The following is a 16,073-nucleotide window of genomic DNA, read 5'->3' on the forward strand; positions in this document are numbered from 1 at the left end:
CTCATGGTTCAGAAGAAGCTGTGACATGCTCTGGGCAGGGTCCACCCCTGGACAGCTTGGTGATCATGCAGCTGAGGCACAGCATTACCACCAGGATAGATGCAGCTGTAGAGCCATAGCAAGGCCATATTACTAATATATTACTAATACAATTGACAGATTTTGCATTTAGAGTGGTGTTTTGTTTTGTTTTCAGAATAACATCTGGTCTTTTGAAATACCTTTCCTGTCTGTCCCTGTATCAATTTTAGTGCTTCTGCTTTCACAGTTCCCTAATTGGAAATAAATCAGTTGCAACAGCTCAGTGAAACTTTCTTTTCTTTTTCTTATGTTTCTTTTTGCAGATGGTGCAGTAGCTGAAATTGAGAAAAAGATTATGGAAGTTTTTGAGGCATTTGACAATGAAGGCAGTAATTCTGTGTATGCCAGGTTTGTAAATATCTTCACACAGAAATGTTATAGGATCTAGTACAGAGATAAATAACTCCTGAGAACTGCATCTGCTTTACCAGAAAATGTAACTGAAATACTCCTTTTAGCCCTGATTGGGCAACTATATCTTTGCTTGTTTAATAGATATTTTGCATTGTTCAGTGTTGAAGATTGAAACTGTCATGAGAGAGGGATTCAGGGACTGGTGGAGTAAAGAGGCAAGAGAAAACTGCAGCTAGACCAGAAGTCTAAGTCTACAATTATTAATAGCAAATCTCTGCCCTGATTATATTAATTCTATTAAATATGAAGTATCTGGGGAGATCTTACAACAGCCTTCCAATAACCTAAAGCTGCAAGAAGGCTCCTACAAGAAAGCTGAAAAAGGATTTTTACAAGGGCCAGTAGGGATTGGACAAGGAGTAATGCCTTTAAACTGAAAGAGGGTAGATTTACATTAGATAATAGGAAAAAAATCTTTATTGTGTGGGTGGTGAGACACTGGCACAGGTTGCCCAGAGAAGCTGTGGCTGCTCCATCCCTGGCAGTGTTCAAGGCCAGGTTGGATGGGCCTTGGAGCAACCTGATCTAGTGGAAGGTGTCCCTGTTTATGGCAGGGGGTTGGAACTGGATGATCTTTAAAGTCCCTTCCAATCCAAACCATTGTAGGATTCTATGAAGATGATTGTACTTGATTGTACCAAAAGTCCATTTAGCTCAATACCCTTATCTGAGCTAGTAGTTACTTTTGGAAGGAATATAAGGAATTGAGCAAACATGCAGCATTTCTTGTTGGGTTTTTTTGTACATCTGCCACAGTATTTGAATGGTGCCTGAATTTTTATGATAAATAGCAAACAATTATTCTCTATTAATCTTCTCAACGCCATTAATGATTTCATGCCTGTACATGTGTCCCCCATCACAGTAGTTTAAGGCTGAAGAGCCTGGATGTGTTTAATCTCTTAGGAGATGCTGCTCCATAGCTCTGTCCATTTATTTTTTTTTTGTGTGCTCCTTCTTGTTCGGCTTTCTCCTTTTTGAAATGGGATGACTAGAACTGAGGGAATGGGATGTACAGTTGGGAGTCAAGAGGGAGAACTGCATACATTATGCCTTTAGCATGCAGTGTTATGGAAATACATACAAAATATCTGTATGGGGATGTAAGAAAAATTCAGTGGAAGATAAAACCATGGACTGTTAGACTGATCAGGGTCTTACTGGCTCCAAGAACTAAAAGAAGTAAAATTTTAAAATTCCTAAATAATCTTAGTTCTGGTATTTTAAAAGTTTGAATATTTGACAGTACTACTTTAATGTCATTTTAATGTAAACATCCACACACATAGCAATGCAGCTTTTGTTGCAAAATACATAAACCGCTTGTTTATGCCTCACTGAGCAGGGTCTGAAGTTGTTATAAACTGTTGTTTACTGAAGTAATTTTTTATATTTCAAATTACAATTTTCACAAGAATATCACCAGAGCTTTTAATTATGAATCAGTTATTGAATATTATCACTACAAAGGAGTGTGAGAATTGATGGAATTATCATTAGACATTCCTCACAAAGCCAAACTGGAAAACATCTTTAAATGTTCCAAACACCTTTTCTACATTATAAAGCAGGTGAGAGAGGTACAAAATATTTCTGTGATGGTTTTAACAATGCACGCTTACTAGTGCCCCTAAATTCAAGAAATTATTGGTACTTCATAGAAGTGAAATGATTTTTCAGTTATAGTAGATAGGGAGAATTTCAGGGTGCATCTCCACACTGGGTACCATTGCTGTTCCGTCACCCTTAGGGATCTTGGAGAAGGGTGCTCACTCAAATCTCTTGGCCAGTCCCCAGGGAGGTGCCTGATGCCCAGGGCTGGAGCTGCCCTGGCATCCCCCGGCTGCCCTACTCCTAGCTGAGCAGTGTGACAGGCCGTGGTGGCCTTCCTGGGCCTTCTACCTGCATGGGAGCCCCTGACAATGACACCTCCCTGCCCTGGGGAGCACCTTGCCCTCACCACACCATGATGTACCCATTGCTTATTTGTCATTTACATCTGCAGTCCTGACTAAATAGCAGTGAAATTTGCTACAAGTCTCAATCTATTATATAATGGATATAGAGCTTGTGAAAATGTGACAACAATGAAATGATACAAGCAGACTTAAAAAAAATGTATTTATTCAGGCAGTAGGTCCTAACATGTGAGAGGGTCCATACAGAAGTCTATTTAACATAGTAAATGCACAGTTTCACATTATTTTTTATCATAGTACAGTTACTGACAATGAACAATTTATTATCTGATTATTCCCAGGTTCATATTGCAGGGCTGAATCACAATAATGGGATTATTAATGGCTGGTTATCTTGTATCAGAAGGTGGCAGTAGAGCACAATTCATAACAGAATTGCAGATAAACGAATATTATTGCCTGAAATATCAGATACCCGTGAAAAATATGGAAAATTACGCTGGCTTGACAGGCCACCATCAGTATTGCATGATTCCTGATGCAAATACAAGTTATTAAGAAATTAAGCATGAGAAAGACAGTGCTGTTTTGTGCTGCTTACAGCACACCCTGAGTCAAGGGCTTTTCAAATCTTGTCATTGGAAGTGTTATACAGAGGGTGAAAACCATGACCCAAAGTTGCATTACATCCTTGTTATGAAACTGGTATGAGCACAAACTCATTTTGACCATATTTTTTGTGTGCTAGAAACTGCACAGCAGAAACTGCAGCTGCTCAACTAAGTAAGAGGAAGTGGCTGGGAGGAAAATACAGTTTCCTAGCTGGGTCCTTTAAACTGTGTGTGATTACCAAATGTGACATTTTTACCAGACACCTCAAACAATATCCTCAGATGATGGCACATACACAGACTGCCAGAAACAGCAGAAAGCAATGCCACATTTTGCAAACTCTTCTAGGACCTGGCTTACCTTAGTCCCATGGCTAAGTCCCATTACAGAGAATTACCAAGTCCCATTGCTGAGTATGAGGTGAGGAAGGAGGGTGATAGCAGCCTTCCCATCTCTATCAGTCTGTAAGAGCAGAAACAGTGTGGGACAGGAAGGAGGCATGATTTGTGTTGGGTGTTTCTCTGGGGGTGTCAGAGAATATTTACAGGTATATTTTAGCTAGAAAAGATAAGGAAGTACAGGAGTGAGGGCATCAAATATATAATATCCAGACTAGAAACAGGGTGCATGGATAAGGACTGTCTGATCTCATTGAAGCCAATGGCCCAACTCTCATTCACATCCACAGGGGCAAGGTTTCACTGAGTCAATTTTGAGTAGATGGTTTAATTTCATAATAACTCTATGTGTGGGATTGGGTTTTGCCTTGTAACTAGGTTGCTGAAGCTGGTCTTTTCCTCTCTGTAGTATATTGTAGTGCTTCTACAATGCTTCCATGGCAGGGGGGTTGGAACTAGATAATCTTAAGGTCCTTTGCAACCCTAACTATTCTATAATTCTATGATTCTCAATGCCTTCAGTCAGAATAGGAGCTCCTTGTGATCTGTCTGAGGAGGCCAAAGACTGACCCATATAATTTCATGTGTGTTTGGTGTGCCACATTTAAGACCTTACCATTATAAGATGACTTTACAAAGGTCATTGCTTCTTGTACCTACCATTTTTTAATAGGCAGTCTATTTTTTCCACCAATGTGCTGGTGAAGATGAAGAAACTACAGAGGTTTGAATCATGGAAACCACCACCACTGTGGATACTTATTCAAATGTGCTTGCACTTCTGTGTTGTAGAATTGGTCTGAAAATCACAAGCAATATTGATACTTCCATTATTTTGTTTTCAATCATACCCTAAGTCTCATTAGTACTCTTTTTTTACAGCTTTTTTGTTTCTAGTCTGTGATGTTGGTAAATTTTTTTGAGGCATTGCCAGTTTGGTCAGGATTTTATTCAGAGCCTCAGAACAACTGCACCAGGTTCAGCAGCAAATGCAAGCTATGAATATAATTTGCAGCATAAACAGAGTGGTGACAAACCACTGGGCTGGTGTGTTTGACTCTTTCAGAGCACAGCAGGGGCATAGCAGGGCTGCCTCCTTCCTGACCTCTTGTAATTGTTCTTTACTGCAGTTAGAATTTGTATCTTTATAGCATTTAATGTAAACATATATTTTATTTGTTACCTTCCATCTCAGTAGGTTTCAAAGCACTTTATTAACTGCATAAATGCAGACTTACTGAAATTAAGCTTAACAGTTAGGGGACAGCAGCTGAAAAGTAACCTGCACACAGTACAGTGCAACACATTGGTAAAGAGGAATTTTAGGGGAAAGTCACAAGAACAATTACACACTTCCAAAAATCTCCAGAATATTTAATGTCTGTAAAAATAGACACCGCTTATTGAGACATCATCTACATAGGTATGCTTGTGCGTGCTTGAGTGCTTTTACTTGCACACCCCTATACGCAAACTCTGAATTGGTATCTGGATTCTCCAGACACTCTTGTGTTGCAGATTTACAGACAAAGATGTTCTCTCTTTATTTCAGGGATATTGGTGTAATTGTCAGGACACTAGGTTGCTTCCCAACTGAAGCAGAACTGAATGAACTGCTTGCAAAGGTAAATGTTCAGATATGTTGTATATTTTTTCAATCTTAGACTTGCAGGAGTCTGTCCCTTCTGCCTGGCTGTGTGGGAAACCTAAGCTCTTCTCCCAGAGGCTGGAAGTGTCATAGAAGTGGCTCAGACAGTCAGGTTGCCCTGAAGCAAGCCTTCAGGCTGATAAGGTAACAACATTCATTGGTTAAAATGAGGAGCCTTTGACATGGAAGGTCACTGTGGCACTGTGCCATAGTGAAAGGGCATTTGTAGAAAATGGAGGAAAAATTGGTTTTGGCTGATGAAAAAAAACTCAGGTGGATTAGTATATTCAACTCTAACCGTCTTACTCTTTTGGACATGCTGTGGACACACACTGGATGATTAAATAATAAAATGAGTTCTTGAGCAGGTGTTCTATAGACTAAAAAACCTCCACAAAACACCAAATTCCAAAAATGCAGCGAGGGAAGACCATATTTCTTTCACTGGGTCCTGTTATTGCTGTCTTGTATTTCAGTTTTCTGCCCTTCATGAGGTCTTTCCCATTCTTGAGCTTTCTCAGTTGTAAGTAATTTTTTCTTACTTGATTACTTAAGCCTGTAAGTCAGAATTCAGATACAAAACCTTGTTAGTGGTCCTCCCATTCTCCCAGTGAACCACAGGGGCAAGGAACTTCAATCACATCTCTCCACAGGTTTTCCTACAATAATTTTTGTTTCCCTACCTTATGCTTGTAATAGGAAGGATGGTCTGCTAGGGCTGTGGCAGGGTATGGTGAACAAATGAGACAAAGAAATGGGAAAAAGACTTCACATTCTTTTTGCAAACTGATATGCTGCCTTAGGGAATGGAAGATGCTCGGGCTGAGAGGTGGGGGAAGGATTTTTCTCTTTTTCATGTATAGGTCAGGATACTGGGAATTGATCTCCTTTTTCTTTGTGTCACCAACAAAAATTTGGATGCTTGCAGTAGCAGTCTCTCTTTGGTAGGCTTGTCTGGTCTCTTGTAGATCAGAATTTAGTGTGAGAAATCTTATGCTAAGTCTTGTGAAAATGATGCAGCTGCTTTAGATGAGGAAATGCAAAGAACCATCAGAGGAGAAAGAACTTTTAACGTGATACTGCAGTCTGTCTGCTCTGGCTCTGTACTCTCAGTACCAGATTGTCCCAGCTTCTACTGACAACAAGACAAAATGGAAAGAGAAATTATGGTGCTTAAGATTGATATTTTTAGTGGCCCAGAGGGATTTTTGTTTGCAGCAAATGAACGGTGCAAGTGACTCGAGATTCAGAATTGAGAAAAGGAGGGGGATGCTTTGACCACCTCTACCTAGTCCAGGGAAACCAGGACAGTTGTTCAAGACCTTCTTTCCCCCTTCCCAGAGAGGTTGGACTTCCTTTTGTTTTTCATTTTCTTCTTCTTCAACGTTACTGCATAACAAGTAATGCATAAGAAGGTGCAATGCAATACAATACAGCAATGAGCTGGAAGATTCTTGAGACAGAATAATGTAGCATACGTGATTGTTGATTGTAAGTGTATTAAAGTACGAATACTGCAAGAAGTACATTCAAGAGTACTGGTTAACCTTAAAGAACACTGAACTGGAAATTAAATCCCACAGAAGGTTTCATGATGCCTGTAAATGAAACCTTGGCATAGGTTTAGTACCAGAACAACACTCTCCTTGTGAAATCCTTGATGTATCATGTTAACTAAAAGTTTATCTTAGTTTCTTTAAGATACTGTTATCATTGACTATGGTAGTATTATTTTATCTTAATCTAGATAAAGTAAAAATTGTCTCTGTTGGCCAGTTTGTAATCAATTTCTCCAGTATTTTTTTCTCATTGTAAGTTGTGATTAATTTTTGTTTCTCACTACTTGTGTCTCTCAGTCATCTCATCTTCCTATTAGGTTTATTGTAGCTAAACTAGCACATGTTGCCCTCAAATTATTCATATCTGCTGAATCAACATTCATATAATCATTTTATCTGTAAAAATTATCATATACTGCTTTCTGTGTCACTTTATGCTAAATGTTGTACTTAATATTATGTCTTTAGGCCTACTTATAAAGTTAAGATTAAGTGATAAGCCTGGAGATGGTGAAAGCTATTTTCAGGGTTATTACAATGCCTGGAGTTTGAAATCCCAGGTTCAGTGCACTGCTGTGCCACAGATCTGGACAGCTCTTAAAGATAGTTTTGTTTCTTTGTGACTGAAGTCCCAAATGTTACATGGATGGTAATAGTATGGCTATGAGAGCAGAGATATGAAACATAATGGGTGCTATGATAAAGTTGTGGGGCTGTAGATGTACACAAAAGAAAGAAATAGAGCAAAACTCACAGAGTTTGAACAAGAAAAACCTGTTATTTTCAGTCACTGTGAAAAGAGGAGGAATTACAGAAAAAAAAGAAAACATAAATGGGAAATGACATGTAGAACAGGATGAGCATGAGGAAGAGTAAGAGGATACGTATGTCTGCAAATATAAATACTTACTGATTTAGGCAATGTTAATATATTAATATATATTTATATAATTTATACACATATGTATCCAATGTTAGAAATAGAATTGATTTTAACAGTTCATGGTATTACTGGGCCTGTAAGACCCACTGAAATGGAAGCTGTTTGTTCCAGGCCAGAGGCAGCTGAGGCTGCTCAGCACCTCCCAGGTCCATTGCCAGGAAGGACACATTTCTTTCACAGACTGGTTTCTAGAGGCAGAATAAAAACAGCACACCAATAAAAAGGGACAAATCTGGATTATATTTGTCAGTGAGGGATAACAGTTTCACTGGTATTTGCTACATAGAACTCTGAAGTGGTCATGAGAATGAGTTCTTCTGGTATGAAATTCAGGTGTTTGGATGAGTAGATGTAATGTTTTATTTATTTTTCTTTTTCTCTTAAACATCTTCTATATAACTTGTCATCTTCATGGATGTTTTGGGTCCTTGCTTTTCTTTGTTCCGCTTAACACAAGACATATATATTTCTGATAAATAGCTACCATATTTATTTTTCTGTCTCTGTGGACTTCTAACCTAATACCAGCTGAAGGACAGATGTTGCTAAAACATCCTATGTACTTATGGATCTCAGTATTTGTGATGCATGGAATAGCTCAGTGTATTGGCTAACTGTTAAGTCACTGGAAAGAAGTTAAATTTTACCCGGTATTTTGTTACATCTTTTCAATCAGGCAACAAATGATTCTGTAGCAGTAAAAGGTACCATTTGATTTAACATGAAGTGTGTAGCAGCTTCATTTCCTTGCTAAGGATTCCTTATGCTAGGCTCACCAAAAGAAGGGAAAAGGTGTCTTTTTCAAGCCAGTTTCCACTCTAAAGCAGCAAGAGGTGGTGGCTGCCTGCTTTTTGCAACCAAAACCCTTCAAGAGCACTGGAAAAGATCATGCAGCAGCAATTTCAGCTTTCTGTTTAAGCAACTGCATGTATCAGTTCTGACCCAGCTTGCAAGATGAAGATTTCTTACTTTGTCTTTTCCTGGCTTGGTTAGGAGATTTCAAATCAGTGTCTATTTGAGTCTTCTTTCAGTCTGAGCTGTGTCTTGGAGAGCCTAGCAAGGTGTTGCTGCTGCTGCCGTGTGAGACTTCAAGGCATGCATCCAGGTTCAACACAGACAGGAACAGGCTAGCTCCATTAAGAGGGGTCCTTTTTGGACTAAAACTTGAAATTTTCAGGGAGGGGATGCACCCGAATTATAGGGAGCAGTTTTTACCACATTGCGTATCTCTTGTGGAAGCATGGGAATGCAGTGAGAATGCTGCTAGAAGTCCCTGATGTTTTACGACTAATCTGTTAATTTATTCAGGAAGCAACAGGAAGCTTTTCTTTGTGCGGCTTTTTATGGGCTGCCTTATGACTGTTTCAGTCTGCCCTGGCTCAGTCTGCCTGCTTCTCTGGTCCTTTCCCTGATGACTCTCTCTGGCTATGAAACATGTGGAGACAACAAATTCCATCCTTGAGGTGTACTAGACTGGGGCTATGTCCAAACTAGCACATTAAATATGCCCAGAAACATCCTTGGGTGTTGAAGCCAGCTGGCACAGACCAGCTTATGTCTGCCCTGGTAAATGTTTTATGCAGAGTGGCTGCACAGAGCAGCTTGCTGGGGGAAAGTCCCTAAGGTCCTAGCTAGGCCTGGTGACTGCTGCGAGGAGTGGTAGGTGGGACAGGCCAAAATCATGCCAGGGAACGTGCTAATGGCTTGCTGTTACGGGTGGTAGCGTTACACTGCTTTGGAATATTCCAGGTTCTGCCAGGCTTCACTAACATAAATGCAGTCTGAATGATTAAACCTCAGCTCAGTTATTCTGGGAGATAAGATCAATTCCTAGGCGTCCGGTTCCTTTGCACGAATGGTTTCTAAGCACAAGAGGGCAGTATTGAGTTGTTGAAAGTGTCTCTAAGAGCAGGCCTGTGTTTTGCCTAGGACGATATTTCTTCCTCCTATTTCTATTTGCTCACAAGCATTTCTCTCAGATTTTATGGTGCCATGTGATATTAAAAACCTGATATAAATATTCAAAGTCTAACACTATAATTTTAATGCAGGAATAAACCCAATTTTTTGGTTTTCATATTAGTTTGCCAATGAGTCATATAACCTGCCATACTTAAGTTTTATTTTTAGGTAGAAGACGAAGAAGAACCAGGTGGCTACATTCATCTGGAAAAATTTCTTCCTGTGATGACAAAAGTACTACTCGACAGAAGGTAATGGAAAGTGGATTTTTCTGTGTCTGTGGTTCATTCCAGATTGACTGGGTTGATGCTGAATAAATATATCTACAGTAATTTTATATAATTGGAAAGAATACCGATTATTTTTTTCCTTGGTATTTAAACTCAGTTTACATTAGCTTGATAGATTTTGTTTCAAAATTACTTTATCTACATGAGATTATCTTGTATGGATGATATAAATAACACCAGTTTATAGTCGTGAATTGTGACAATGTGAATCAGAATTAACTTGCTATTCAACATGTTTTGTGCATCTCTGAAATGTTTTATATGCAAATTAAGGTCATAACCATTACTTTCTCTGAACACATGAATTAGAGTTACTGAAAAGCACAGTCTGTTACAGTGTATTTTTAATAAGTTGTATAAATCAGCTTCATATTCATGTGTCAAAGCGACTGCCAGGTACAGTTGAATGTACAGAAAAAACACACAGACTACTGATTTGAAAATCTAGAACAAAAATACTGTTCAGTATTCAAAGATTCATGGAAAATCTTTGCATGTACACAGGAACTTATGTTATTTCATTATTTTGCAATAAAAGCAAGATTACTTATGGGCAATTTATCTTTCTTTTTAAAGATGGCAACCAAAGGTTTTGAGGGACTACATCTTGTCCAATACTGAGAAGCTATTTTGCACAGAGGGCCTTTGGTAGGAGGGTGTGTTATACATGAAATATCTACAGGATTTCCCAAACTGTCTTGCAGCATCCAGAGGGAGTGGGGCCACCCTGGGGCTGTGTTTCAGATTCTTTGCACCCGTGCCTGGACAAAGACCAGCCATCAGTGTTCGGTACCAGTGTGTGCCTTTCCCAGGTTCCTGTACCTTTGCATTCTCTGACCTTCATGGCAGTTTCTGGCTCTACACTGCTGTTCATCCTTTCATAAATGATGCTTGATGCTTGGTGCTCTGAGCTCTCACCCTCTCCTTCACACTCCCTCCACACAAACACACACAAAACCTTCCCCTTGCACTTTGCCCAGGCTGGTGCAGGCTTGTTAAGACCCACTTTATCTTTTGGGGCATTAGGTTCATAGTTTACTTCTCCAAGGGCACATGAGATGTGCATCACAAAAAACAAGGCCTCTTGTTAGAACATTTGATTTTAAGATAGTAAAAGAGTGAGACAGGTCTGGACAAAGCAATCAAGCAATTAGAACCTCTCTGGCTCCAATGGCCTCTTTTTAGTATTCTTGGGGGTTGGTGGGAGTCTGCTGGGCTGTGGAAGGTCTCTGTTGCCACACAGTGCTTCCTTTCCAGCTCTGAAATTAGACACACATCTACATGCACACACGTACCCAGTTCTCCTGACTCTCTGAAACTGTCAGTGACATACCTTTTCCTTTATAGCCACCAGCCTCCTGTGCACATCATCAGCTCATTAGACTATCAAAGTCCCACTGGGTGATCTGTTGCCTTAGCTACCAGCCTACTAGGACAAAACTTCGTTTCATTGGTTTGGCCATCTTCTGTTAAGTGCATTGGCTACATGGAATGATTCACCTGTTACTGATTCCTGCTGACCCACTCAGCCTGCCCAAACATGCAGAAGCCATTCATCTGGCTCCTTAGCACAAGGGAAATTAAACAGGATTAGAATAAAAGACATAAGAGGTGAAGATATGGACAGTTAAAAAAAAAATCAAGCTGGAATCAAATGCTTGATAGAAAAACTTGGTAAATTCTGAGAGAAAATAAGTTTTCCTTTTCCTTTAGTACTAATTTTATTTTTTTCAGAATAGTACAGCAGCCTGGCAAACAGTGACTTAACTTTTCTGATTCAATGGTTTCAGATACCGGCCTATTCCAGAAGATGTTCTTCTACATGCGTTTGAGGTCTGTAAACAAATACTCCAGTACCTAATTGCTGGAAAGAAGTTGCTGATTCTTGATTCAAAATGATTAAACCCACAAATTTAATTCTTTTTTCTTTAAAGGTTTTGGATATGAATAAATGTGGATATATTACTAAAGAGCATCTGGTCAAATATTTTACTGAAGAAGGTAACATGACTTTTGTAATATCAGTATTTAAGTAAATAAACATTACATATGTATATGGCACCTTGAGGTCCTCATTCTGCATGCCAAGACTTGCAGAAGTAGATATGTTGTCTTCAAACAATAGTGTTGCTGTGATGAGTGGCTGCAGACTAGAACATTTCACTGGTGAATAATGCAGGGAAGAAACATTCATCTGCTGGCTTGCAGACATTGTAAGATAAAGATAATTATTGAGAGTTATAATTCAGTCTTATGTGGATATTTTCTGATCCTGTGTGCATCTCTGTGCTTCCTAACAATCTGTCTTTTTCTGTTCTGTAAAATGGTCGGTTGGGTTTCCTGATGATTCAGGTAGTTTCAGTGTTCATTCATTCCTACATTATCTTGATCTTAATTCTAGTACCATATGCAAACAAAATGATTCAAAGACCAGATTTGAGTTGTATATCATGTAATCCTCAGTATCCCTTGAAGAGCCTGCTTTTCTTGCATGTCTGACTCGTGCGCCTGCCTGTCTCAGGTGCAAAATGATGTGCAGCCTTTGTGCAAGACCTATCCTCAAATGGGAGCCTTGTTCTCAAAGAGGAATGAATTAGGCCATCAGCAGCTTTAAAACTTCCAAATGAGAAAAAACAAAGCCTTTTACAGTGTAAATGCAAGTGCAAGGATAGCCAAATGAGAGAAAATCATTCTATTGTAGACATTAGAAGAATTAATTTTGCCAAAATGGTTGTTTCAACATCTCTGTGGCAGAGCGGAATACGACATTTTTGAGTCTGTGAACTAAAAGGAGATCAAAAAACCCAGGCCCTTTGTCTCCTTTCCCTTAGACAAGCTCGCTTGGTGTGCAGGACTTACATTCGCAAAAATGAAGTAATCGGAACCTTCGTGTTACTCTTTTCTCCTCCTTGTGAGGACCAAAAGGGGATCGTTTCAAGGAAAAAGCAGTGTGATTTGCCAGCCCTTAAAAGAATAATGAAGACAAAGTGTTATTCTCTGCTGTCTTTCAGGTGAGCCCTTTACTGAGGAAGAAATGGAGAACATGCTCTCTGTTGCTCTAGATCCAGAAACAAACACTGTTCGCTACAGAAACTACATTTCAAAGCTGGTAGTAGATGAAACTTAAGATCTTGCCTTTTAGTGATTGGGATGCCTTTAGGTAACAGCAGTGTACAGTGGTAGTTAGTTGAAAGTATTTCAAAGTGTAACAAAGCTCAATTTGTAACTGTGCTTATAATTCAAATAAAATCTGTATAGCTATATTTCCTTAGGTTCTGTATACATGTTGAAATATAGTCACACCTGGATAAAGAGCTCTTGACAGAAATACTGTGTAAGGTCTGGAAAAGAAATCATGGAATTTGGTTTGAAAATAACAGGAAAAATAATGTTAATGGAGTCAAGAAATTATTTTACAATTGCTTCTGAAAACCTAACGGAAAAATGAGACCTTGAAATTAAGTAATAAGTAGGTAAGTGATACCTTAAGGTGACTAAAATTGTGAAGGCATGCTACTAAGATAAAGCTTTTATACTTATATGTAATCCTTGTTTGTGCTTAACTAATAAAGCACCAGGTAGGTTACTCCTTTTGAAATATAATAGATCAAATAAACTTTCTACAGTTTCTAGGTATTGTAAAATATTTGTGTTTGTTTTACCATAGGCAATTAAACTGGACCAGTTAGTTCTATTTTATGTTAATCATCCATTGGCACATGGTACTTTGCTTCCATTTTAAACATGCAGGTAGCACTAAAACCATTGCCATAGTCAAATTCACAAAGAAACCCTCGAGAACATTTCTGTTACTGTAGGCAATATACAGTTCCTCTTTCATAATCAGTTTGAAAGTCAGGAGCTTAAGCTGTTCAAAGCTCTGCACTGTTGCCTTGAGAACATGGGACTGGAATTTGGTTTCCATAAATTCATAAAGCACTATTTTTTGAAAGATGTTAGTGTAGAATACATCTCAACTATCCTGCTAGAAGACCACCACAGACCTCACTGCTCTTCTCAGTTCTAGCTGTTGTCCTTTAATATGACTTCAGGTTCTTTCCTCTCAAGTTCTTGTCTTGTACGTGATCTTCTAACAAGTAACCAATGGTTGCCCTCAGGTGATATCTCATTTAGTAGGAGAAAATTCTGTGGTCTGGTCCCCATCTTGCACTTTGTGCTCCACACTTTCCACCCCATTTCTGTTTTTCTACTCCTTAATCAAGTTTGGTTTCCTCCTGTACAGTGTCCTACCACTCCTCTGCCTCAACTGAATATCCCAAATGTGTCATCAACAGATTTCATCATCTGAGGAAATCCAGGGAAGACTGATACACAGAAGCATTAAACACCTTACCCCCTGTCATACTCTTCGAGTGGTAGAGCTGAGAACAGAGCACAGGGCTCCTCATATCGGGTCTCTTGCTCTACCCATTTATTCACTTGAGGTGGAAGGAAGCTTAGAGGAGCTGTTTCCATACAGAGCTGCAAGGGAGCTGGAATGCCTCACAAAGAAGAGATTATCACTATCTAAATGTGATGATGGAAGCATTCTGAAAGAGACCATTTTTTAATTCTCGTTTTACTTCTTTAACCCAAGTTGTCTTTCACTGCTATTTTCCTGAAACAATAAGGCAACAAAGGGTTGATGCAGGTAAACAACATTTGCCTATTTGTAAGCTGTATTTGCATCTGGGAACCACTGTTGCACTGATCCTAAGACTCTGCAGTGCACTCTAGCTAACACATTTAGTGTATATTTCATTTCTTTGTCAGTAAGAATGAAAAACAAAGGTAATCATTAGTGTTATAATGTGTGGAGATATAGGTTTTTGAAGATTAAAACAAGAGCAACAAAGGGCCATTAAGAAAACATATTTTTTATTAGCCTTCTTTAGTCTCTCTTTGGAAGCTGAAATTATTTTCCCTAGATGAATCTTTCTCCCATTTGATATGCAGTGTGTTGAACTGGATTTCTAACACAGCTGGCATGTATACAACTTTAATTCATATTCTGCAGTCTTGGAGCCACTGTCAGCCTCATCTTGGATGTCAGCAGGAAGATGCTTATTTCAGGAAATCATTTCATAGCTCACAGTGCTCCAGTGAGACCAACATTTGTTTCTAGTGGTGCTACCCCCAGAGGCTGCCTCAGCTGTTGGTATACCAAATCAGGATGGCCATGTACAACACAGTTACAATTCATAGTGTAGATACCATCTTAACATATATCCTTTAATGATCTATATATAATTTTGTATTCTGCAGTCCTCAAATGCAAGGGAAGAGGGTATTCTGGCAAGTAAAAAGTGTGATTGTGTTTGAATTTATCACACAGCACCTCCTCCAGACCCATATTCTTATACCTGTCCCCAAGAAAAATACGTACAAATAGGACAGATAAAAGCAAATTGCAGTCTTCACTTTGGGCATAAGCAACTAAATTCCATTGCCTAGAAGGTTTCCAAATTTGGGGTGAAGGAAGTGTGAGGAACCAATCTCAGACTCTGTAGGATCCTAAAAGCTGAGTGCTCCCTGCCAGCTAGGAACATATAGTGGTGATCTGATGGGCTTGTGAAAGGGCCAGAAGCACTGAGCAGTGCCACAGATGTCCCCTTGTCCTCCATGGCTTGCCAGCCTATGCTGTGCTCACCCCATGACTGTGGTTGGCTGCTTATGGGGGATTTTTTGAAGCTCCCTGACACTAGCTCTTCAAGTGCCTTTGAGTGTCTCTATACTCCCTGGGGCTCATACCTTAGGGGAAAGGGGAAGAAAAGAGACTTGGGGAACCATTTTGCTATGACCAAATGCTCCTCTTTGTTTCTAAATTTGAAAGGAAAAACACATTACTATGTCCTCATCTTTGAGGTGGACAAATTGAACTGCTGAGTGGTCTTGTGATGTCTCTTGCTACGTGCCTCTCCTTGCTGGCTGCTTTGCCTCTTCCCTCAAGATCAGGAACCAAGATAACGGAGTGGATTGCATGGAGAAGCCTTTAGGGAGGAACCAGCCCAGCACATGGACTAAATCCACAAAGGGGAGCAGAGCCAAGACTTTGAAGAAACTGGGGAAGTCAGAGGGTTTTTGACCCAGTTGAGGGAGGGAGAGGGAAGGGAACTCATTAACCAGACATAAAAAAGAAAAAAAAAAAAGAAGAAATCAAAGAAGCAAATGCTGGAAACCATCTACAAATACAACTGAATCAGCAGGCTGTTTACATCACTGCTGCAAGTTGTAGGCTGGACATGAC

General features: G+C 39.4%; 1 protein-coding gene across 1 annotated transcript in view; it reads left to right on the forward strand.

Annotated features, from left to right (window-relative positions):
- Window positions 1-13,290, forward strand: part of EFCAB2 (EF-hand calcium binding domain 2) — a 32,716-nt gene extending 19,426 nt beyond the window's left edge. Inside the window, exons 3-8 of the mRNA XM_034060767.1 lie at window positions 345-429; window positions 4,977-5,049; window positions 9,705-9,787; window positions 11,617-11,659; window positions 11,761-11,827; window positions 12,838-13,290. Of these exons, the coding sequence (XP_033916658.1) occupies window positions 345-429; window positions 4,977-5,049; window positions 9,705-9,787; window positions 11,617-11,659; window positions 11,761-11,827; window positions 12,838-12,953 (467 nt within the window). The 3' untranslated portion in view covers window positions 12,954-13,290. The remainder of the gene's footprint in view (window positions 1-344; window positions 430-4,976; window positions 5,050-9,704; window positions 9,788-11,616; window positions 11,660-11,760; window positions 11,828-12,837) is intronic.
- Window positions 13,291-16,073: the final 2,783 nt, after the last annotated feature.

The sequence above is a fragment of the Melopsittacus undulatus genome, chromosome 3, assembly GCF_012275295.1.
Source record: "Melopsittacus undulatus isolate bMelUnd1 chromosome 3, bMelUnd1.mat.Z, whole genome shotgun sequence".
Taxonomy (NCBI): Eukaryota; Metazoa; Chordata; class Aves; order Psittaciformes; family Psittaculidae; genus Melopsittacus; species Melopsittacus undulatus.